Source organism: Pituophis catenifer, unplaced genomic scaffold, assembly GCF_029215685.1.
Source record: "Pituophis catenifer annectens isolate HBS135680 unplaced genomic scaffold, rPitCat1.0.hap2 SCAF_3, whole genome shotgun sequence".
In the NCBI taxonomy this organism is placed as follows: domain Eukaryota; kingdom Metazoa; phylum Chordata; class Lepidosauria; order Squamata; family Colubridae; genus Pituophis; species Pituophis catenifer.
In genome coordinates this window covers 54476307-54500817 of record NW_027256883.1, presented here as the reverse complement: position 1 = coordinate 54500817, position 24511 = coordinate 54476307, and the positions used below count along the sequence as shown (strand labels likewise).

General features: G+C 36.7%; 2 protein-coding genes across 5 annotated transcripts in view; both read right to left on the bottom strand.

Moving 5' to 3' along the window:
• The window catches only part of CEP192 (centrosomal protein 192), a 61803-nt gene extending 54709 nt beyond the window's left edge, over positions 1-7094 (bottom strand). Inside the window, exons 1-5 of the mRNA XM_070940640.1 lie at positions 6996-7094; positions 4768-4955; positions 3394-3513; positions 2070-2203; positions 10-59 (exon numbers count right to left, since the gene is read on the bottom strand). Coding sequence (XP_070796741.1) covers positions 10-59; positions 2070-2203; positions 3394-3513; positions 4768-4934 — 471 coding nt within the window. The 5' untranslated portion in view covers positions 4935-4955; positions 6996-7094. The remainder of the gene's footprint in view (positions 1-9; positions 60-2069; positions 2204-3393; positions 3514-4767; positions 4956-6995) is intronic.
• A 2340-nt stretch (positions 7095-9434) lies between these two features.
• Positions 9435-24429, bottom strand: SEH1L (SEH1 like nucleoporin). Of its 4 annotated transcripts, none has more exons than XM_070942406.1 (9): positions 24345-24429; positions 21797-21847; positions 18455-18558; positions 17536-17747; positions 17057-17155; positions 16310-16450; positions 15846-16003; positions 14116-14269; positions 9435-10236 (listed from the first exon to the last, which is right to left on the bottom strand). In XM_070942406.1, exons 2-9 carry the CDS (start codon positions 21819-21821, stop codon positions 10026-10028), a joined length of 1104 nt encoding a protein of 367 aa, XP_070798507.1. In that variant the 5' UTR covers positions 21822-21847; positions 24345-24429; the 3' UTR covers positions 9435-10025. The 4 variants fall into 4 exon arrangements, with proteins under 4 accessions (XP_070798507.1, XP_070798504.1, XP_070798506.1 ...); XM_070942403.1 differs by lacking the exon at positions 24345-24429 and adding an exon at positions 23027-23265 and having other exon boundaries at positions 18455-18601; XM_070942405.1 differs by lacking the exon at positions 24345-24429 and adding an exon at positions 23027-23113.
• Positions 24430-24511: the final 82 nt, after the last annotated feature.

Below are 24511 nucleotides of genomic sequence, written 5' to 3'. Positions count from 1 at the left end.
AAAAGTTACCTGATTTTCATTTTCTTTTTCCAAGGAAATATATTCTTTAGTTGTCAAATCTGAAAGAAAGAATTTGAATCTAATAAACAGATCCATTAAATTATAAATGACAATCACTTATATTTTAGTAATCAAATTTCTCTTGCATTGCAAGCACATAATATAACCAAGTCTTCCTAATAACATCAGACATGAGTGTTATTTTTGAATTAGAACTTATACATGAATCATCAATAATTCAAAAAAATTTAATAGATTTTACCTTGTTCATGAATTTATTTATAATTCTATCCCCCATTTCTGTCCTGCAAGATGATCCAGGCAGTTAACAAAATAAAACTGATCAATTAAATATGTACAAAAATTAAAATCTAATTATCACAACTATATTATTGGGGAAGTTTACAATTGAATTGTACCTGAAAACATTTGATAGTCTAGGCAAAAATGTTTTATTTCTTAAAAATTTATTCTCCTTTTCAACCCCCTCCATTATTAGCACTTTTTTATCTAAAGATGTGATATTATTCTCTTTTGGGCTGACTGCACTTCTGATTATATGAAGATTCTATCAGTGAATAGTTTTACTATTAATATGTAGAATAAGATAATAAACTAAAGGTAGACCTCAACTTACAACCACAACTGAGCCCAGAATTTATGTCGCTAAGTGAAAAATTTGTTAAGTGAATTTTGTCCATTTTATGATTTTTCTTGCCACATTCATGAAGCGAATCACTGAAGTTTTAAAATTAGTAACACAGTTGTTAAGTGAATCTGGGTTTCCATTAACTTTCCCTGTCAGGTCACAAAAGATGGTCACATGACCCCTGGATACTGCAACCATCCTAAGTATGAATCAGTTGTCAAACACCCAAATGTAAATCATGTGACATGTAAATCATGCTACAATGGTCATCAGTGTAAAAAATAGTCATAGGTCACTTTTCTTAAGACACCCCCTTGCGCCATTTTCAGCATGGACGGCCTCCTGCAACACCCAGCCAGCCAAAACAGAGTGCGGGGGGGCGGGGGGCTGCGTGTGGTGCTGCAGAAGCTGTCCAGGCCCGTCTCCCCCCCTCAGCTGGCCCGCAGAGAACCACAATGCTGATCTGGCCCTGGAAATCCAGTTTGATATCCCTGATTTAAGGTCTCCTGCTTGAGGAGGGTTGGACTAGAAGACCTCCAAGGTCCCTTCCAATTATATTATTCTATGTTCTAGTAATAACTTGAAAGCTAGAAATAATTTCTTAATCTCAGTCTATGGAAAACGAGTTTAGCTTGAACATTTACCGGTACCTTGTTTTCTCCTCTATATGTTATTCATTACTACAAGCAAGGGTTTTTAAGGATTTATAACTCTTCAATATTTCAATTTACTACAGTATCATTTAACCCTATTTATACAGCTACCAATCTCACATGAAAGTAATTCAACATGAGCTACACCTCAACTTAGAATAATGGAGCTCAGAATTGAGGTTGTAAGTCATTGCAGCTTTAAGTAAAACCAACCTGTGATTGGACTAAATTTTACAACCATTTTTACTATGGTGGTAAAACGAGTCATAAGCAAGTCAATTCTTATAAATGGGTATTTTTTTTGCCAGAAAATGCAAAAAACAGAGGAAACCAGAAAAAAAGTTGTAAATTGCAATTGCAGTCACATGACTGCAAGACACCTCAACTGGCTTTAAATATGAGCCGGTTGCCAAGAGACCAAAATGCAATCATGTGACCAAGAAGGGAATAATCGTAACTTTGAGGACAGGTCATAAATAGCTTTTCTGAATTCTGTGTTAATAGTCATTAAACAACAAGTCATTAGTTGAGAACTACCTGTATGCAGATGTTGGAGTTTTTATTTTAGAAACAGATATTATTTTCAGATGACTTGATGTTACTTAACTGACAAATAAGAACACAATTACAATTAATACAGCATATATTCATTACACCATTTTACATATTAGAATAAAACACCATTTTGAGCAGAACTCCAGTAATTAGGTTTGTTGTGGATTTCCTGATAATGTTAAGACTCAACAGATACAACTGAAATTGCATACCTTCTAAATGTTTTTCATGGAAGCTATTTGGATTTTTGTCTAAGCAATCATCAGTAGAGTTTTGGCTTTGTCTTCTCTGCAAAACTTTTTGGGGTGGCTCCAAGATAATCTCAGCAGCATTATTACAGTTTTCCCTGGGAAAATTAGAATTAGGTTTTTAATCATGAATTTAGATTTATAAAGCTCAAAAAGTACTTTTTAGTTAAATATCAATTTCTTTTTTTAATAATAAATCTGTTTCTTTTTAAATGATAACATTAGTAGCAAAATAATTTAGATAATTAAACTTAGAAAAATATTTGAAAAAAATCAGATTTTAAATACATATAAGTGTATTTCTGTCTTTTTAAAATATGTAACCAATCAATTGTTCATATTATCTACTTTCAGAGCTTCAAAAAGAAAATTTAAAGTTGATTTATCACAGAATTGTTTTTCAACTATAAAGTCATTTCTGTCTCAATATACCATATAATTGGATGATAAATATACAATTAAAAAGCCACTTTGCTTAGGAATTACTATATAATCTAGGGAAGGCTGAAATATCACATGTGGAAGAAAATCAAAAGACTCACCTAAGACTCGTCCTTAGAGAAAAAAATAAATTTGGCAACCATACTGTATAATAATGATACTCACAAAATTCAGACTAACGTATTAAAATGTTAGAAATATATATTAAAATATTAGCTTATTTATTTGAATTTGAATTTTTAATAAGAAATTTTGACTACAGGTAGTCCTTGATTTACAACCATTCACTTAGTGACCGTTCAAAGTTATAACAGCACTGAAAAAGTGACATGATCATTTTTCACACTTACGACCATTGCAGCATCCTCCTGATCACATGACCAGAATTCAAATGCTTGGCAACTGACTCATGTTTATAACGGTTGCACCATCCTGGGGTGATGTGATCACCTTTTGCGACCTTCTGACAAGAAAAGTCAACGAGGAAGCCAGATTCATTTAATAACTGTGTTACTAACTTAACAATTGCAGTGAGTCACTTAACAACTGTGGCAAGAAAGGGCATAAAATGGGACAAAATTCACTGAACAAAATACAAAAAACAAAATAACACTTATTTAGCAATGGAAATTTTGAGTTGTTATGGTCATAAGTTGAGGACTATCTGTAGTTTTTTGTGAAACTTATCAAATGCATTTTGAGAATTATGAATAGTGTTAATTTATTCCTAAAATTCTAATCCATAAACAGACATAGGAAATATTGAAGTAGATTCTATTCTTATTAATTATGCCAGAATTATGGAGTTTGCATCAAAGAATGTACCATTGGTTAATATAAATCTTACACAGTATCGTGAAAGTTAGGCATAAGATTTTTTCTTGGATCTGAATCAAGTTCACCACCACAGGAAGATGCTAATGTGGCCAAAAATTTCCTTTCAATGTAAGAAGCATGATCAGAAAGTCTGCATGAAAAGAAATAAAATAGTTACTTGTCCTTCATGTTCTCAACTTGGAAAAAAAGTAACTAATTTTTAATAGAAGTATAAAAACATATTAAAAACAGCTGTAGTATAAAGGAGGATAAAAACAATTTTCATTTTTTCCAGCCACAAATTTGATTAGGTATCTGTATTAAAAGATGCCAGCAACTGGAAGACCAATTTATTTATGTATCCAAAAATATGCAAAGTCTGAGAACTTCACTACAGAATTTTAAGAAATCTAGGGATTATCTAGTTCATGCCACAACTCATATGAGATAGCACTACACACTAAAAAAAATATAGCTGGCTAGTGACTTTTTATCACTAGCAAACCAGTGTATGTGATTAGTTCATGGTTTGGCTTGTGCAAATTTAGGAATATTACTCAATGGGCTAACAAGTTGTTTAAATAGATATCCACTGACACCTTTTGATCCACTGGCAAACTGCTCTTGTTTTTTTATCTAATGTTTAGTCAAGATCTGTTTTTTTCTGAAATTTTCATTCAAAATGACATTCACAATTCAAATTTCATTCACAATTTCCTACTGGAAAAAGAAATACTTTAATTCTATTCCTTTTTTTTTTTTTATGACAGCCTTTCACCTCTATGAGTCCCTATGAAATCTCTCCTTACTCTTCCCCAGTCCAAGCGCAGAAGTTGTGCTTGTCACTCAGCAAGACACACAAACTAGCAGCCCATTTTAATTTACTACATTTTAGAAATTCAACCTAAACTGTTAGTATCTGATTTACTGCCTTAATGGAGTTGTTTAAACAGACCCTGGTCAAATCAACTCTAAATAAACATATTGAACAAGACAGCCAGAGTATGCACCAATGGAATTTTCTAATAGTTCTTGCCAGTTCAATTACATTATTTAACTTGGTTATTAGCATGTTATTATGAATTATATTTTAAGTATTTAGCAGCTGTTAATATTTTATTTGAACCATTTTTCTAAAAAGCCGTATCAAAATAAATAACCATGCCCTTATTTAAAAAACACATTAGGCTAGAATGCAGTAGGGTAATTTGTGAGTATGTCATGCAAATGAAAAGAAGTATATTAATAAGATAAACCCTGGTCAAGTTAACAATGGCTAAGCACATTGTACAAATACAGTTCAACATTGCAAAATGAAAAGCTAGGTCTGGAAACAATTTAAGATTCAAAAATTAGTAGCCATGAAAAATCTTTCAGTTTTTACACATTCTATTAAGTGCATTACCTGCTTTGAGAACCAGGTTTTTGTCTGGTTTCTGTTGAAGCGGCAACTGGAAGACCAAGATTTGATGAAAGTGTGATATTGTCTAAAATTTCATTGGTATGGTTAGCTATAGAGTTGACCAAAACACTTGGAAATGTCTCATCCCCAATATGTTTGAAATCTTCCATATTACTCTTGTCTCATAGTGTCTGAAAGTTTTAATACAAACATAAACAAGGAAATTTATAATTTTATAAATTTTAAACTTATAATTCTAACATTGCTATGTATTACTTTTCTACTGTACTATATATTTCTGCAACCTAAACTAAAGTAGCTCAATAATCAAGTATAATTCTGAAAATTACAATTACACTTTACTAATATTAAATATTTTACCAAAGAGGTAGCCTTATTTAACTGTTACAGCAACAAAAAAAGGATGGTCAATTCTTTCACAAAACATTATCAGTTTGTTTAATCACCACATGCATTGATTTAATTTTAGCTTTTAATGTTGATTATTATGAACAGTTTGTTTCAGAGTGTTCAGCATCTAAAGGGTGCTAAAAGTGAAGGGGAAAATGTGTTTTTATTAAGATTTTTAAACTAATCCTAACTTGTACAACTGCTGTAGTGCAATTGCCATCAATGACTTGGGTACAGAAAACACCTGAATGTCCTATTCATATTGTACATTTTACATCCTGCTAAACAACTTATTGCCTCCCTAACATTTAGACTTCAAGTGCCCCTAGACCCAGCCAACACCTCCAAAGACAACGGAGTGCAAAAATTGTGGTCCAAAACCAAGGGAACAAACTAAACTGTACATACTTGTCTTCTACTATTAAAACATTCAGCTAAAATCTTCAACAATGTTAATTGCATAACACAGGTAGTCCTCGACTTACAACAGTTCATTTAGTGACAATTCGAAGTTCCAACAGCACTTAAAGTGACTTATGACCATTTTTCACTCTTATGACCATTGCAGCATCCCCATTGTCACATGATTTATATTCCAAGGCTTCACAACTGACTCACATTTATGACAGTTGCAGTGTTGAGTGGTCATGTGATCACCTTTTGCAACCTTCTGATAAGCAGTCAATAGGGAAACCAGATTCACTTAACAACCGTGTTACTAATTTAACAGCTGCAGTGATTTGGTTAACAAATGTGACAAGAAAAGTCGTAAAATTGGGCAAAACTCACTTAACAAATTTCTCAATTAGCAACATAAATTTTGGGCTCAATTGTGGTTGTAAGTCAAGGACTACAGGTATCTCACATTTCTGTAAAAGCAAAACTAGTCTTTCTGTTAGAACTTCTAACAATTCATTAAACAAGGGTCTTTTTTATGGCAGGCACATGAAGAAATAAACTGTAGTTCAGAAAAGATCCTTAAAAGCTTTTGTGAACTTATCTATGTCTTCATGTGCCTGCCATAAAAACCCCTTTGTTTAATGAGTTACTTGTACTCAGTTTTGTTTAAAAACTGTATCTGAAGCAGACAAGAAGATGATCATGAGGAACACCCAGCTGTTCACAGTAGTTGGATTGTATCATAATTTATTCTAATCTTAATCTTGACAATTTAGGCTCTAGTGACCACGTCTTCTGCCCCAGTAGGCATAAACAGACCTCCTCAGCAAAGTCTTAGTGTGCAAGTGATTAAAAACATTCTAAGGTGAAGGCTAATCCTTCCCTCCATCTGGTGCTCTCCAGATGCGACAGGTCTTAACTCTCATAGGCTCATTGCCCAACATATCCGGAAAGCAACAGGTTGGGTCCTTCGGTAAGTTTTACGGGGATCAGTGCTGGCGAAAGTTTATCCAATTTACTTCGAGTCAGAAGCGGCATTGGCTCCCTTCAGGTAAGGGAAGGGCACCCAGGTAACTAACACCTGGGATGCTCACAGGTGTCCAAAATCCCGTCCGCCAAAAACACTGCGGACGAGAACCGCAATTTCGTCTCCGTCTCCTGGCCAAAAGCTCTTCCCTATCAATGGAGCGAGGCTCCGGCTCTCCTCCCGCTACCTCAGCGCGTCGCCCGCACGCGAAACCGGCTCCTCGAACCGACGGTACCAACGCAGCGAGAGTAGGAAAAAGTGGGGGGGAGGGGGGACTAAGAAGTTCCGAGCGCCTCGCGACGAAAAGCGGGAACTGACTTAACTTCGCCTCCACCCCTCGCCCCCCCCTTCGCATTTAGCCGCTTTCGGCACGCGCAGGAAACAAAACGCTCACCTAATCCCAAACGAAGCGCAAGAGCCAGACCGGGCGCGCGAGCGTCTCGAGGCACGCGGGAAACCGCTCCAAGGCGTCCCGGAAGTCCTCAAAAATCCCACCACCCTCGAACTCAGAAAAGGAAAATATCCCACCCACCGTCCCCCTTTTTTCCCCCCCCTCCCCCCGCCCCCGTTTCTTCCCGAAACGATGCGCACGCGCACCTTCTCTTCAAGCCCCTCAGCAAACCCGCTCAGGCTTTCGTTCAAGAAAAAAGGCGGAGATTAGAAGCTCAGAGACGCGAAGGCTATTGGATTGTGAGATCACCCAAAGAAGAGAAGGGCTGCGGCCTTTCGATTGGACGAGAGGAAGTGACGCGCTTGCTTTCAAATGGCCCTGAGATAACAAACAAGCTTCAATCCTGAGGAAGCGGTGACCGGTGGATGGTTTGTTAAAACTACGAAAGCACCCTGCGCTCTAATCCCGATTCACGGGAATTTGCCCACAGACACAGATGTCGGGGAGATAATGGAAGATATACATTTGAAAGCCACGAGTTTGGGCAGTCTAGGGCAAAACACACTAGGGCAGGGATCCCCAAACGTGACAGCTTTAAGACTTGTGGACTTCAACTCCCAGAATTCTCCAGCCTAACTGGGACCCTAGGTGGGAATTCTGGGAGATGAAGTCCACAAGTCTTAAAGCTGCCAAGTTTGAAGACACCTGCTCTGGAGCAAGATGGAAAAGGCTTCAAATATAGTACATTATTACTCTGCAGGGCCTCGGATTAAAGTTGACTCAGCCTTCCATCCTTCCGAGGTTGGTAAAATGAGGGCCCAGAATGTTGGGGGGCAAGATGCTGACTGTAAACCACTTAGAGAGGGTTGTAAAAGCACTATGAAGCAGTATATAAGTCTAAGTGCTAGTGCTATATATCGCATTGCCTTGTGTAGCAACTAGCAATAGACTTCCAGCAATATAATTAGGGCCCAGCTCCTCAGCTGTTGAGAATAAATCCTTCAGTTTACCTTATAAAGAAAACAGTGTGGCACACTTGTGTTTTGAAGCTAATCTGTTCTTCAGCCTCTAGGAATATTGTGTGTGATGCACTGTCACCAGGGCAGGGTGTCTGTGTTTTTATTACATTATATTAATTTATTTGATTCTTTTTATTAGATTTATTGTTTTAAATGAGGTTTTATAGTCTGCAAGCCGCCTTAAGTCACCATGTGCGAATAGGCAGCAATATAAATTCAATAAATAAATAATTCTTTGTATTTTTCCTCCCAGGTATATACACTGGCAGGAGGTCTATGGAGATTCTCAATCATCCAGGTCATGGTTGCGCCAAAGGTGCCTTTTCCTAAAAGGCAACTGGACTTTTTCTTGTTTTTTTTTTTCCTTTGAAAACATTTCACTTCTCATCCAAGAAAAAACTTCTGAAAAAATATAACTGAAGAAACTTTTTGGAAGAGAAGCGAAATGTTTTCAAAGGAAAAGAAGTCCAGTTGCCTTTCGGAAAAAGCATCTTTGTGACACTGGCAGGATTCATACTATTGCACACCAGAACTAGACACAAGGAGTTACCCACTCACCCACCCCCGAATGCCATCACTCTGCTAAACAACTAATTCCCACAACTCTGTCAAACTACTTACTAAGACTATTACTATTATTATTCTCATCCTTCCTATTACCTATCCTAGTATGATTTGCTTATTAGTAATCTATGACTGTAAGTATTGTATCTTATGATTCTTGATTAATGTATTTTTTCTTTTTTTCCCTTTTTTTCATTTCAAATGTAGAGATGCCCATATATTTCTCTCAGGAATGCAAGTATCTGGACAATTACTGGATTGCAGCAAAGAAAGGCTTTTATATCTCTTTGATATTTACCAATTGTCTAAATTAGGGGTGTCAAACTCATAGCCCGGGGGCTGGATCTGGCCCACAGGGTGCTTAGATCTGGCCCGCAGGCCCACCCATGATGCCTCTGCCAGCAAAAATGGAGCTCGCAAAGACCATTTGTGGCCCCCCAAGTTCTGTTTTCACTGGCAGACGGTTGGACGCCTTTGTAGCCAAAAACGGAGCTTGGGAGCCCATACTGGCAGAGTACTTGGGACACCCGAGGTGCCCCCCAACACAAGTGACATGCTGGCCATGCTCACCCTGGCCACACCCACCCCGGCCCCCCGAGGTCAAACACAAACCTGATGCGGCCCTCAATGAAATCAAGTTTGACACCCCTGGTCTAGATTTTTTCTGTCTAATATAGCAGTCCCATTACTCTCATCTGTCACCCCTCTGAATATGAAAGTTTTCTATCACCTCCTGGCAATTTCTTTTTCAAACAAATAAATAATAAACAAAAATAAACAAAACCTTTAGATAAGGTACACCATCATTTCCCAAATTTTTACTTATACTTTTTGAAGTAAATGAAGACAACACACTACATACTTTCTTGAAGTTTTATTGAGTTATTTTTATATAACTTTAGTGGATATCATTATACAATGAGAACATTTACACAAACAACAAATATTCTTATTTTGTTGTAAGGATGTGTACTTTATTTTTGAAGACTGTTTCAGGAAATTGCTAAAGTTGGAAAAAAGTTAAGGAATCTGATGACCTAAAAGATTCTTATGCTAAAAATGTAGAGTTTTTAATTTACTTCTATACTCCATAGGGAAGTTTTTTCCATCTGTATTTAAATTTAAGAAATTATTTCCAAATAATACAAAGTAAATTACTAACAGATTACAACAAATTGAATGTTTTTAAATGATAAAATACTGTTTCACATAATTTATCCTGAACGCTGTATTAGTTTGTTGAGAGTTAATAGTAGAGAACTAGTTTTTATTATCTGCAGAACTAAGCATAGTAAATTTGAAATATTGTAGTTTGTATTACAGATCATGCCTTTAAAAACCCATTCTGAATTATGGTTGGAAAAAATGTAAAAAAAAAAAAAAGAACAGCCAAAAGAAATAGATTTTTTAAAGCATGTGAGTTAGGCTTTAATACACCTTTAAATATGCATCAAACCCCTTCGTGTTCACGTAAGAGCTTAAGAGGTCGAGAAATATATCGTCTGCGAGGGTGAGAATACTGGATATTGGCAGTGTCAGCATCACAAGAGTGCTCTATCAGAGGAGGAAGAGGAGGAGGAGGAGGTGGCGGTGGTAAGAGCTGGGCATAACTGGACCATCTTGATCCAGCCCATGGGGAATCCAGAGGGGGGAAAAAATACCTGAAAACAATTCAGACAGGAACACCACACAGAAGGGAAAAACAGAAAGAATAGTGGTAAATACAAAAACCAGAGAGGAGAGAAACATGCTGGGACAAAATGAAAGAAACAAAATTAAATTCTCAGCTCAAGTTATTATCATTTTTTAAAATCTAGAAACTATTCAGAAGGAAAATTATCATATGAGACAATAGAAAATATGTTACATTCATTGTAAAATGAATATACAGTACTACATGTAAGTTAACTGAACTATTGCATGCCTTCTCATTTATTCCTACAAATCATGCTGTTTTAATACAATTACAGAAAAACAGACACAAATTATATATCCAGATTGGTCTGCTCATTTGCATCCAATTTAGATTATTTCTACTCAGATGAATACATCAAACTTAAAGATAAAAACATAGCTTTACAATGTTAAGATTTTCACAATATACAGAGTTCTTTTTCCATTGCAATAACAGTCTGTGTGCTTATATACACCTCTCTGGAAAAAACACAAGATAATCAAAACTTCTGAATTAATGGCTTAAAAGATCATTCCATACTACTTCCTATGACTTACCCGTAATAGAAGAAAACTTTGTAATCTTTACAATCTTTGGAAATGTACATAAATTTACAGAACAGAAAAGTTAGTAAATTTTGAGACAAGACATATTTAAAGCCACACTGACATGCCACTATATAAAACAAGGCATTAATTGAATGTTTGCCCTAGGACACCACTTCGGTTTATTTCAAGGCAACAACTGCACTGAATAGAGCAAGGTGTAAATACTTGGCAATGCAGGAACTGGTTGGGGTCACAAGATGATAATTCCCATACCAAATTAATAATACCATAGAACAAACATTCATTTGGACTAGATTTCCATCACAAAACCAATAAGATGAAATCTTACTAATTATTGCATGGATTCATGCTACTATTACATGCAATTATCAGGTATGTTCAGATCATTCTTATCAAGACAACAAAAATATGTTACTAATAGTTACTAGTTACTAATAGTTTTGTGATTTTCATCTGAAGTAGTTCTGAAATAATACCAAATTTGATATCAACTCCACAGTTGCCAAATTACAATGTGTCCACACTGTTTATGACTAATTGTATACTACAATCCATTAGCAAAACTAATTGTTTTAGAGTCTATGTGAACACTTCAAAAAGCCAAACAAAGTTAAAATAATCAAAACAATTTAAATGAAAAAGTTACTCCAATTGTTTTACATTAAGGATTTATCTCCTAACAAGCTTAGAATGCAAGGACAATAATCCTCTTTACATTAGTGATTTCCGTCTTTCTTTCGCAACATGTCTTTTTGAGAAATGGAATCCATAAGAGAATCCTGTTACTTTTTTTTTGTTAGATTCCAACAAGATCATACTGTGCTGGCAGTAGAGTACACATATAGCATTTTTTAAAAAAGTGATTTGATTTGCATTTAGTAGTAGACAGATTGCTGGTGTCTTTGGAAGAGGTCAGACGCCGATGGGGAAGGGAAAAAGATCGCTTTCCATTCCTGTGTGCATGCAACAAGCAGTAAAACAGCAAAGTTACTCCAGTTAGCTTGGTATCAGCTGTGCTTTCTGTTAAAAAGGACATAATACAAATGGGGAAAGGAAAATGCATAACAGTTTTAGACACACATGGTTATAAGCACAATAAGAATACTGTAAAGCAGTAGTTGGTAGGTTGATTAATTCTCCAATCACTTTTCAAACATCACTTTTATGTTAAGTAGAAAATAATTACTTTGATCTTCTCACATTAGTAGTGTTACTTGAATTGATTAACAAAGTACCAAAACATTGTGCCATAGAGCCAATAAAGCACCCATCAACTTGTTTCTAAAAGCTAGAATTTACATTCTTGTCATAAAATCTTTAGGAAATGAATTACATGTAGCTGGTTTTATTCTACTTTCAAACTGCTATCAAAAAGTAAGATTATTTTCAGGTGATTTTTTTTCCATAAATGTTCTTATTTCTGAACCTGAAATTATTTGAAATGAGACCTTTGCACAATCTTCAGGGGAAATACTGGTAAAAACAAGATCTTGTTTAATTTATACTGGTAGTAAGGCTGGTAAGTTTAATAAGCACAAGGACAAAAGGTGAAAATGTATGAGTTTTTATTTTTTCTTATTTTCTTATGGAAATATATACAAAGTATATTTGCTAGCTATGCTGAATAACTGCAGTCCCAGAAGGTCTTCAGGCTCATAAGCAGTGTTAGGTACTTTTATTTTTCTCTTTCCTCATGTTTGATCAACCACCATCATTGTGACATACCGTTTCCCCCAAAATAAGACAGCCCCTAATAATAAGCCCAATTGGGCTTTTGAGCGCATGGCAATAAGGCCAAGCGTTTATTTCAGGGTTCAAAAAAATATAAGACAGGGTCTTATTTTCGGGGAAACACAGTAATATACCGCAAGGAATCCTATAGCAAAAGTATAGAAATGTTACCATGTACCAATTGTTTTATCTCTCTTCTGTTTGTCACCTGCCCTTTTCCAAAATCCAATTGTGAAAGCAAATATAAGGAAAATTGTATATATTAGGACAAAAAATTATGAAATAAGAATGTATTTATCTAAATAAGTACAGCTATATTTTCTGAATGCATAGTAAACTGCCCAGTACCTTGGCTTCATCCAAAGACATATGCTATATTTAACAATACCTTGATTTTATAATCAAGGTATCTCCTCCTGTATTTGTATAAAAATGGCAATAAATCTATCACATATTTGTATTTTAACAATCAATGTAGCTATTATAGCTATATTCCATTCTAATGACAGTCCTAAAAAGTTAGTAAGTCAATGATAATTCATGTATTGAAAGTATTTAAACTAATTGATTTTCAGGTAAAGAACAAAACTGAAGAACGATCCTATTCCCAAACATTTCAAGATAAAGGAATATGGAAACTATGAAGTCAAAGGATCAAGCCACTCCTGCAAGTGGAGAGACATGTTACTACCTGAAATATTGTGGAGTCTTCAAGATCAATTAGCCTTGGTAAACCTTCTCCAAATTTATCCAATGGTCCCTTCAAATCACCCAAGCTATTGGCTATTACATCATCTAATGAATTCCGCATTTAATTATACGTTGTGTGAAGAATTAATTCTTTCATCTGCACTAAATCTCCTTTCAGTTATCCAGCCAGTGTCACTGAATAACCCATTTTAGTGCTTTAGGAGGAAGAGAAACATCTCCCTGCCCATTTCCTCTACATCTTGTATAATTTTACCCACCCTGATCCTGTCCTTCTAAGTTGCCTTTTTTCAAGATAAAGAATCCTAGACCTCCTTTCCTTTACAGTACTTGTTTGAATTGCTTGATCATTTTTGATCACTTTCTACATCTTTTCCAGCCCTGACATTTCATTTCAAACCTCATGGCCCAGAATGCAGCTAGACCATAGATTTGAAGCTAGGTATTAAAAGGCTGGCAAATTTAATTTTCTCTCCCTTCAAGATGTTTAGTATGGATTTTGGTTGAAAGATAGCAAGGTAATTAGTGGTCAATTATAGAAAAATGAGATAATTATTGTAAACAGAAAAAAATAGAGTGAATAGTGCTTCCTATCCCCACCTATTCCAGATTACTGCATATCAGCATTTGAAATAGATGATTGATAAATGAAAGCAAGCTTGTTCATATTTTGTCCATTGTGTATATTAGAACACATCTGGTGCAGCACTAATAGAACAAGCATAACTGAACAACTGAAGTGATTTTTGTAATTAAACAATAATGATAGATATGGTCAAGTTTTTAGTGAGGATAGAATCAGCTATTCAGAGAATTGAGAACTAATAATGTGAAGCTCTCATAAAAAAAAAACATACCTGCCAACCGATGTTCCATTGACTGAATTCTGGAGAGTTGAAGTTGCTGTGCCAACAGGAGCATTAAAAACTCCCTGCTGTGTGGAACTAGCATTGACTGGACTTCCATTGCCTTTCAGTATTCCAGTGCACTTCCAGTTATCCATATAATTAGCTAAATGGAAATATACAAATCCCATTTGAATTTTTAGCAAAAAGTTTTACTTACGTAGTTACTGTTAATATACAGGCTGCCTGGGAAATGCTGGGAGTTGAATATTGCTATATCAAATATTCAGATTATAATTATCCAATAGAGTAGAAATAAAAATTAAATTTGCCATGGGAAAAATCTCAGGCTGATAATTAATGAATTTAGCAATTTACTGAGTTAATGACTCTTAAAATTAAAATGAAATGTAAGAAAATGCTCATAGACCGTAAATAGAAGTTGGAGGCATTGAGCAAGGATTACTGCTGTTGGAAAAGGGATGCTTTTGCCATCATTGGTCTCAGCATGAACTGGCAATCATCTATATCAGGCCCGCACAATTGGCCTGCCGGCATTTTTTAAAAGGTCAGTAAATTCACTGTTCCTGCTCCCAAAGATACAGCATGATTGAGATTGGCTACACTAACAGAATCTTGCAAGTCTGACTACATTTCCTTCCCTCCTTTACATTGTAGAAAGTTGTGGGGAAGTCAATCTGAATCCCTTCTTCCTCGAAGCATGCTTTTGCACATATTGTTATCTTAATATTTTTTTGATAATTTCTCCATGTTCATCACCTTTGCATCTTATGTATCTTTGGATGGACCACAACTCATTAATGAATGCCTCAGGTTGCATTATTATACTATCCAATTCCATTATTTCTAACTTCCGAAGCCAAGATGTTCCACAGAGCAGAGGCTGCTGCAGAAAAAGCTTATCTCCTAGTCCCTGTCAGCCAACATTCTTTGGCTAACGGGATCTGCAGCATGCCCATCCTATTTGATCTTGTTACAGGTAGGAACTCTGGAAAAAGGATGATCCCTCAGGAACCCTGGTCCCAAGCCATGTAGTGCTTTATAGGTATTCACCAGCATCTTGAATTGCACCCGGAAACACACTGCAAAATGTGGCAGCATAGGCAGTTATGTGTGTCCCTAGAATGCCACGTATTGCATCTCTGTTCCATGAGCTGCCATGGTTGCCAATTAGCTTCCAGCTACAATTCAAGGTGCTGATTTTGACCTTCATGGCATGGACCAGATTGAGGGGCTACCTCTTCCTCAATTACATCAGCAGATCCCACCACAGCAGAAGAAATATGTTGTGGGTTCCATCTGCTAAGGAGTTATATCTAGCAGGATACAGGAGATGGAATTTCTGCCATTGCCCCTGTTCTGTGTAACGTTATCCCCCACTACCCAACCCAAGGTGAGAATGGACTTTTCTCTGCCATCCTTCCAGAAATCTCTCAAAAATTGAATATATCAACAAGCCTGGTGGTCTCAAGGGAATGGTGATCTGCTGAGGTATGTTTGGAACATCCAGTGCTCTTACTTAGCCTTTTTAAAATAATCAGTGTTGTAATTGTACTGTGGTTAAATATTTTATTTTATGATTTTACTGTATGCTTGTGTCGCCTCGATGAGATGAGGGAGGGAGGGAGGGAGGGAGGGAGGGAGGGAGGGAGGGAAGGAAGGAAGGAAGGAAGGAAGGAAGGAAGGAAGGAAGGAAGGAAGGAAGGAAGAAAGATGCTTACCCTTCCAAAGCCTTACACATCCATCATCACCTGAAGATGCAAGTACTGTGCCAGTTATATTCCAGCTCACACGCCAGACTTGGGAATTGTGATGATCAAACTGGGCCACTAACTGAACTTCAAATTTTGTCAATCCAGATGAAGTACTCAGTTCTTTTCTATTAAAAAAAGTACACATCCGAATTGTACTTTAGCCTACTCAATACATGTTACTTTTAAAAATATGTTCTTTCATTTTAACATATTAATAATAAATCATTTGAAAAAATCAGAGTAAAACATAGAATAGAACTGCATTTTCCCTTTATGGCTGCAACAAAATAATTATTAAAGAGCTAATTGCTAAATAATGCTAAATATTAATGCTAAATAATTACTATTGGTAGATTACTAGATTATCTCATCCTTGAGAACAAAGTTATGCACAAATGTTTTATATTAAAGGACTTGCTTGAAAAACTTACCTTAGGGGTTTTAATGTGAATATTCGTACATCTTTGGTAGCTACTGCCAATATATGGAATGATCTTCCAAGGTTTGGAGCAAAGGCAATGTCATGCACAGGATCTGTAACTGTCATAAGGGTTTCTGCTTTTGCATACTTCCTGAGTAACATATAAACAGAGTATTTATTCTCTTATATAACATACCTTACATCCAGAATTTCCTTTTGAAAAACAAAAAGCATTAACCAAATTCTTTCACATAAACTTAATTTTTAATTCTACTCGACTTTATGCCAGACTTTATTTTTTTAAGCTGATTCCAATTACTATCAATAGAATAATGAACAAATCTTAACTAATTTGGGGGACTACGATGGAGGACCACTATTTATGAAAGGGCATTTCTTGGCTGTACAGTTAACTAGCCAAGTATCTTCACTGCCATGTATATTTATTTTGGATGTTTCTATTGTTTTTCTGGCTTTAAAATGTTTTTAGTATTTTTTTATTTTTTTGAATTGTAAGCTGCCCAGTCATTGACTGAGATGGGTGACTACAGAAATGGAATGGATGAACACTCATATAATTCTATTCGTAGAATTTTTTTATTTGGATTCTCACTATAGCTATACTATAAAACCAAAAACATATCAAGAACTAATGCATGCTAACCATTTAATATATTTCATTCCCAAATGCCATTTTAGTAATTTTTATTCATACTTCAATGTTTCAGCAATAATTAAAGCTGTTTTTTCCACTCACCTGGTATTTTCATTGTATTCATATATCTGTACTTTAGCCAGTATATTAGGACTACCATCATCACTTCCTACAGCTATCATAGGAGCATGGGCACGAGAACTACAATTAAAAATAAAATATGCTTAGACAACATTTTTAATAATTAGAACTATAAAAGAATTAATCTAAAACAACTATGGATAAACCAAAATTCTCCCTGTGTTATTTATAGCTTAAATTCACATATAAGAATGAAATTCAATGTTTTTTTTTCTTAGTAGTAGATTTTGATTGAAAATAACTTTCCAGAGCCTCAAAGTCACTTACATCTCTGCTGACTGATCCATCAATTATAAATCCAAATTTTCTTCCAGTTCTAAAATTTCTATACTAAAAACTATAATTTTATATGCCAATTGCAGAAAAAAGATGCATATTAATTAGTTTCAAATTAAGAGAGATTTTTTTTCATGATTCAGTAGTTTTTCTAAATAACGTACCTTGAAGGATTCCAAGAAATACAACTGCAGCTTAATTTACATGAAATTTCATGTTGAAGTGACCACTGACTAAGATTCATAACATCCGGAGCTTCATATATTCTAACAACTCCATCTGCTGAACACGTTGCTAGCATGAGACCCATATGTTTGGGAGCAAATTTGACATCTGTAACTGATGTCCTACTATCAACCAAAGTAGTCCTCTTTACCTAAAAATACAGCAGTTGTAAGAAAATTATTAATAGATTATTAGAAAGTTACAAAGAAAAATATATGATTGCTTAATATTTCAAAATGGCTTATAGAAATATATTATTCCCAGAAGAGGACAAAAACCGGAGTGCTAGAAACAAAAATGAATATTAAGGGATTCTTGAAAAATAAAATTCTGATCGATTTTGAAGAAGTAAATTGGGAATCCAGCAGTGGCTTCCTTTTGGCACACAAATCCCATACCACCACCAGTAGGTCAACCAAGGGGTGCTGGGATAAGGAATGGCAACCAAAAAGGCAGAGATGGGGGAGATATGGACTGAATGCTGCAGCCATAAACATGGACCAAATTTTTACCACATTAATGCAAGAGCACTGCTACAGCTAAAACTTTGAGAACTGGTCATAAACTCAATTCATTCAGCACCACTTAAATGGTTGCTGAACAAATGGTTGTTAAGTAATAACCGTGTAAAAACAAAATTCTGCTAGGATTTTGGCTTCAATTCTAACTTCTTGCATAAATGAAATAGATGTACAGATCATAGGGATTCATAATGGGATTTTGCAAAGAGAAATATGAAAGAAAATGACAAATATAAAATACATCTGTTAATTTGAATATTTTGTTTGCTAAATTTTACTGTTATCAAGGATATCATAAATTCTAAATATTTCAAACTATCTATTTTTCAACACTTACCCAGTGACTTTGTCCCCGAAGTTTATCATTTGATTCTCCTACTATTTCTTCCCAAACAGCAGCTGTTCTATCAAAAGAGCAAGAAGCCAAGACCTGTCCAAATTCTGGATGAGCCCATGTCACACGCCACACAGATCCACTGTGTGTCTGCAGAATTAAGATAAATTAAAATTACTGTAAATTAATTAGTGCTTTGATCTAACCTTGTTAATTTAGTAGCCACTATTTCTCTATGTTACAAATAAACGCACCGTATTTTTCAGAGTATAAGATGCTCCAGAGTATAAGACGCACATTAGTTTTTGGGGAGGAAAACAGGAGAAAAAAAATTCTGCCTCTGCCTACCAGCATCCATCGGTATTCATCTGGCTATTCGGTATTCATCCGCCACCGCCACTGCTCTCTGGAACCAGCCGAACATGTGACGCACGGAGGTCAAAAATGGGGCATGTGGAGGCCGAAAATGCAAGACGCAGAGGCGGCGATCCCCGCAGCCTGGAACGGGTCTAAAACGGGGTGTGCCGAGACCAAAAACGAAACGCACAGAGGCTGAAAATGACCGAAGGGTGGGGGCCAGCGGGTGGGCAGAGCTTCGACAACATTCGGTATACAAGACACACCACAATTTTCACTCACTTTTAGGGGGGGAAGTGCGTCTTCTACTCCTAAAAGTACGGTAATTGCAAAAGGAAGAATTGGAACCATCACCTTAGAACTTTTATAGCAATAATTAAGCAAAGTGGTGAGCAAATGAGAAAACAAAGATAAAAAGACAGCAATAATAGACTATGCATCTAGGCTATACATAGTCAATGAAACATAAGCTACATGTTTTATTAAAAGACATTATAGGAGACAGAAGAAAGGTGTATCAGGGAAGAACACAGGTCTCATATTATGGTAGAGGCTTTTGCCTTCCGTAAGCTGGCATGCGAGAGATCCACTAATATCTGAATGCTTAGTTGTATATGGATGCAAGTAAGCAAGGGTAGAATCTTCATGGAGCTAGAAATTCTAGCAATGGCCATATTTTCTATCAGCCAAATCAATGGAAGCTTCTGTTCTAAAGATTCTAAATATGACAAATGTGACCTTATATGGCAAATCCAAGAAAATAAGGTAGACAGCACCATGACTTTGGTGAAGTGAAACATCACAGAGGTTGGCCCAGCATTTAAACCAAAACAACCTTTAATGGGAATAAGCAATATGCCTGTGGCCACTAGCAAACCTGCACACAACCCACAAGGCAGGCTCCTTACCTAGTCTGCTTTAGTATCTATAGCACTAAAGAAAAAATAAAGAATACCAATTGCTCTATTGATTAATGGCCCTATCCCTCATGCAGGCAATATTGTGAAAATACAAGCTGTAATAATGGCAGCCATGATGTAAATGCTCCTAAAACATATTCTCAAAATTCTATTTGTATCCACCAGTCCAAAAATTAAGATGGGCAATTTTCAATAACCACAAGCCGAACAGATCACCAGGTCCAAAAAAAAACCACTTTCAGGAATGCAGTTGCGCCCAAAAATATAGAGCACCTGAATAGAATCAGGACGGGCCATGCCAGAACTAAGGCAAAACTGTTTAAGTGGGGAATAGACAAGAGCCCACAATATGACTGGGGTGCACTGGAACAAACTATAACACATACAGTCCTCCTCAGGAAATTTCAAGACACCTGGGATGACCTCACTGCAGTCACACCAGAAGCAGTAAATCTTTCTTAGATATTGAATTATCCCATTGCAATTCTATGGCGATTTTATTATTGTTTTATCTTAATTTAATATCTTATCTCCTATATTGTATTGTTCACATATCTTATATAGGTAAGTCCTCGACTTACAACAGTTCATTTCATGACTGTTCAAAGTTACAAAGGCACAGAAAAAATGACTTATGGCCATTTTTCATATTTACGACAGTTGCAGCATCCCCATGGTCTCACAATAAAAATTCAGAAGCTGGGCAACTGACTCATATTTATGATAGTTAGAGAGTCCCAGGGTCATTTCATCACCTTTTAGGACCCTCTGACAAGCAAAGTCAGCGGGGAAGCCAGCTTCACTTAACAACCATGTTACTAACTTAACAGTGATTCACTTAACAAATGTGGCAAAAAAGTTCATAAAATGGGGAAAAGCTCCCTTAACAAATGTCTCACAACAGAAATTTTGGGCTCAATTGTGGTTATAAGTCAGGTGTGTCAAACTCAATTTCATTGAGGGCCGCATCAGGGTTGTGTTTGACCTCGGGGGAACGGAGGGCTATGCACATGGCCAAGGTGGGTGTGGTCAGCTCAACATCACCTGTGTCGGGGGCACCTGTGGTGGCCCAAACGCTCTGCCAGCAAAAACAGAGCTTGGGAGGCTGCACGTGGCCCTTCCGAGTTATGGTTTAACTGGCAGAGTCACCATGGGCCAGTCGCTGTTTCCAGAGCGGCTCCACGGACCAGATCTAAACACCCTGCAGGTCGGATCCAGCCTTGAGTTTGACACCCTTGTTATAAGTACAGGAATCCCTGTATATATTTGTTGATGCTTTATTTAAACCATATTTGTATATCAGTGATTGCATGATTTCTGTAGATAAAAAGGTTCCCCTTGCAGATATGTGCTAGTTGTTCCCGACTCTAGGGGACGGTGCTCATCTCCATTTCAGAGCCGAAGAAATTAATAAGTCCAAAAATTCTGCATCCGTTTTTAATATTATCCCAAAAAACTGCAATCCTAAACACATTTACAAAGATGTGAGTTCTATGTGAGTATTGCAGCTGCAAAAATGTGGATGTACGAGATGACACCAAAGAGCCTTGGTGGCACAGCAGACTAAAGTGCTGTTAAGTAGCACCAGCTGCCTGCAATTACTGCAAGTTCAAATCTCACCAGGCTCAAGGTTGACTCAGCCTTCCATCCTTTCGAGGTAGGTAAAATGAGGACCCGGATTGTGGGGGCAATAAGCTGACTTTGTTTAAAAAAGAACACCGCTTGGGGGGGCCGAAAGCCCTACTAAGCAGGTATATACAAAAGTATGAAAGCTATTGCTTAATACATTGTAAGCCGCCCTGAGTCTCCGGAGAAGGGCGGCATATAAATCGAACCAATAAATAAAATAAATAAGTGTTGAGAGTTTCTGTATCTCTTTGTTTCCTTCTTCTGACCCTCCAGATTTTGCAGGTCAGATCTAGCAGTCCTAGTCTCACTGAGAACAAAGAAAATTACCTTTAGGTACGCATTAACAGGATTTTAGAACTCATTGTTTCCCTTTATTAAGGTTTTACATGTCAACTAATATTCTATATAACACTAAATTATTTTAGATTCAAATTCTTACCTTCCAACTGGCAGTACAATGCCATTCTCCATTTTCACCTTTGTCCCAAACCTAGTAAGGCAAACATATCTCATTTAAAATGAAGACATATATGATTCTTTATAACAGTTCTTGTAGAAAATTTTATCAGAAAAAGACTCCTCAAGCACTCCAACTAGATCCCAGGTCACCTATAAGACAAATAAGCAGCTGCATATATTCTTAATAAGTACAAAAAGTTTTTCCTTCGAAACAAACAATCTTTGATTAAGAAGTAAATCAAACAATATCTAGCCATATTAGGCTTCATAATAATTCTGCAACTATTTAACTACAGCATTTGTAGTTAAACTACATTACATTAACTACATTAATTTGTGGCTATTTAAACCTCTCCAATTACAAAAATGAATTTGGGTTTCTGGTCACGGGAACATTTTGTGACTTACTTTTGTTTTGTTACCTCAAAAATCTCTTTGAACTAAGGACATAAAAGATACCATTAGGGTTTGTTAGGTAGCATATTACACTAAGGAAAGAATAAGACTATTTAACTTCTGATTTTTATGTAAGATTTGAGGTTTACCATTCCATTTGAACATGCAAAAACAGACTTTGATATAAAAATGTTTTCAAATTCCAATGACCATAAGTACATGGGAACTGTAAGGGAGAGCATGGCTAGTGTAAGAGGATAAAATGTCAATGTACAATTCTTATTAATCATTCCCTTTGCCTTTAGTGCAATAGAGGGTTAATATATTACACTAAGATGCGGTTTGCTTAACACTAGGGTACTATAGTAAATCACAGTTGGTAAGATTCAAACCTACTACTAAACCACGAACAGTGGCTTCCAATTCAAACGGCAAAGGTTGGCTTCGTGCAATGTACCAAACCTAAATGCCATCAGTTTAGCATGTTGTGCAAACCCAGCCAAAGTGGGTCTCTCCTCTACTTATTGACATGCTGACCTGAATCGTGGTTCTCAACTTTAAGAATCCCGTTATCCTATTCACAGCAATTGCATTTTCTACCAAACCCAGTTGGGGCGAAAGGACCCCGTAGGAAAACTGCGACTAGACTGAACGAGCATGTTGACTGACTCATTTTCCTAAATTAATTAATTTATAGATATAGATATAGATATATAGATACAGATACAGATACAGATACAGATACAGATACAGATACAGACATAGACATAGACATAGATATAGTATAGGGTTTCGCTCCGAGCCTTCCCCACACCTTAACACTCTGGTCACTAGAGCAAGTGGCCATGCGCCGTCCATGGAAGTCAAAAGAAACATCGTGGATGAGATCGCGGTGATCAGCTGCGATGCTTCGCGCCACGAACATCCCGGCGGCTTCGCCGTCTCGGTCAAAAAACGTTTCTTTCCTCAGCAAAATCAGCGAATCCTTCTTTCTCCGCCTCCCTCCACGAAATTGAATGCTCTTTCGCGCAGCTCAAACAGGCGCGCCCGGCCTCCCACAATTACGTTAAGCGTCGAGCTTTCGCCATAAGAAAGCGACGAGTCGCTTTCGCCACTAGCGCATGCACTCTTTCCCCTTAGTGTGCTCGACTAAGGAGAACTACGGAGGCGTGGACTTCCAATCCCAGAATTCCCTAGTCCCAATCTCGGAATTCTGGGAGTTGAAGTCCAGGCGTCTTAAAGTTGTTTGAGGCTAAGAAATACTGCCTCAAACGGAAAGAGACACAGCCCCGGAAGTTTACGAGAGAAATTTAGCAGAAGTCGAAGTTCTGTTCAAATCGATAAAGCACGTGAAATATGGGCCGGTAGGGAATGAAGACTTTGGAGTAGCCCTCTAAAAAGCAGTGAATGCCCTTATATTTATTATGTGGCTGAATTAAAGCTGAAAGGATGACCCGCTATGGATATGCGTGGGGGGCAAAAAAAAGTTGATACTACATGGATATATGATTGGTACGCGGAATGTCAAAACTTTGAATCCAGAAAAATTGGATGTTGTCAGAGGGGAAATATCGTGACAAACATTGGCATTTTGGGAGACCTGAAAGAGACATTACAACGACAACCAAGGTTATGGTTTTCTCATGTAACATATGCCTGTGAAAGCTGACCCTTCAGAAAGATGAAAGAAAATATGCCTTTGAATGTGGTGCTGGAGAAATTGTTGAAAAAAATGCTAGGACTCAAGATTTCAGAAGTGACTGAATGGCACGCAAAACGGTTTACAAACAATATAAAACTATGCCGTTTGCAAAGCAAAAAATTATTCGCCTACCATCAGACTTAAGTTTTAAATGTATACTGTCAAAGATTCAGTTCTTAGGTCTGTTGGTTTTTAGAAAAATCAGCCCAAAAAGCCTGATAATGATTCAACGTATCGGGTTAAGCTATATATTGCTTATAGTTTACCAAATAAGTTATGCACTCGTGCAACATCTTAAGCCATAAACCAACGTTTACAAGCCACTATATTTGCGTTCACACAATTCAATTTATCCCCAAATTACCACATTATTCATAATTCACAAACTCTGGCCGTTGTAATGCGAATGGTGTAATGGTCCGTTTCGTACCTTGAACCTAGCTTAGCTGTGCTTCAATAAACCACAATTCAATCGGAGCTTAGCTCGACGCAAAAACCCAGCCCTCGAAATCAACCCACTCCGGGAACTTCCCCACACAAAGCGACCAATGACCCAATCCCAGGTACGCATTCTCTCGTCCCCCCTCCTCTCCGACA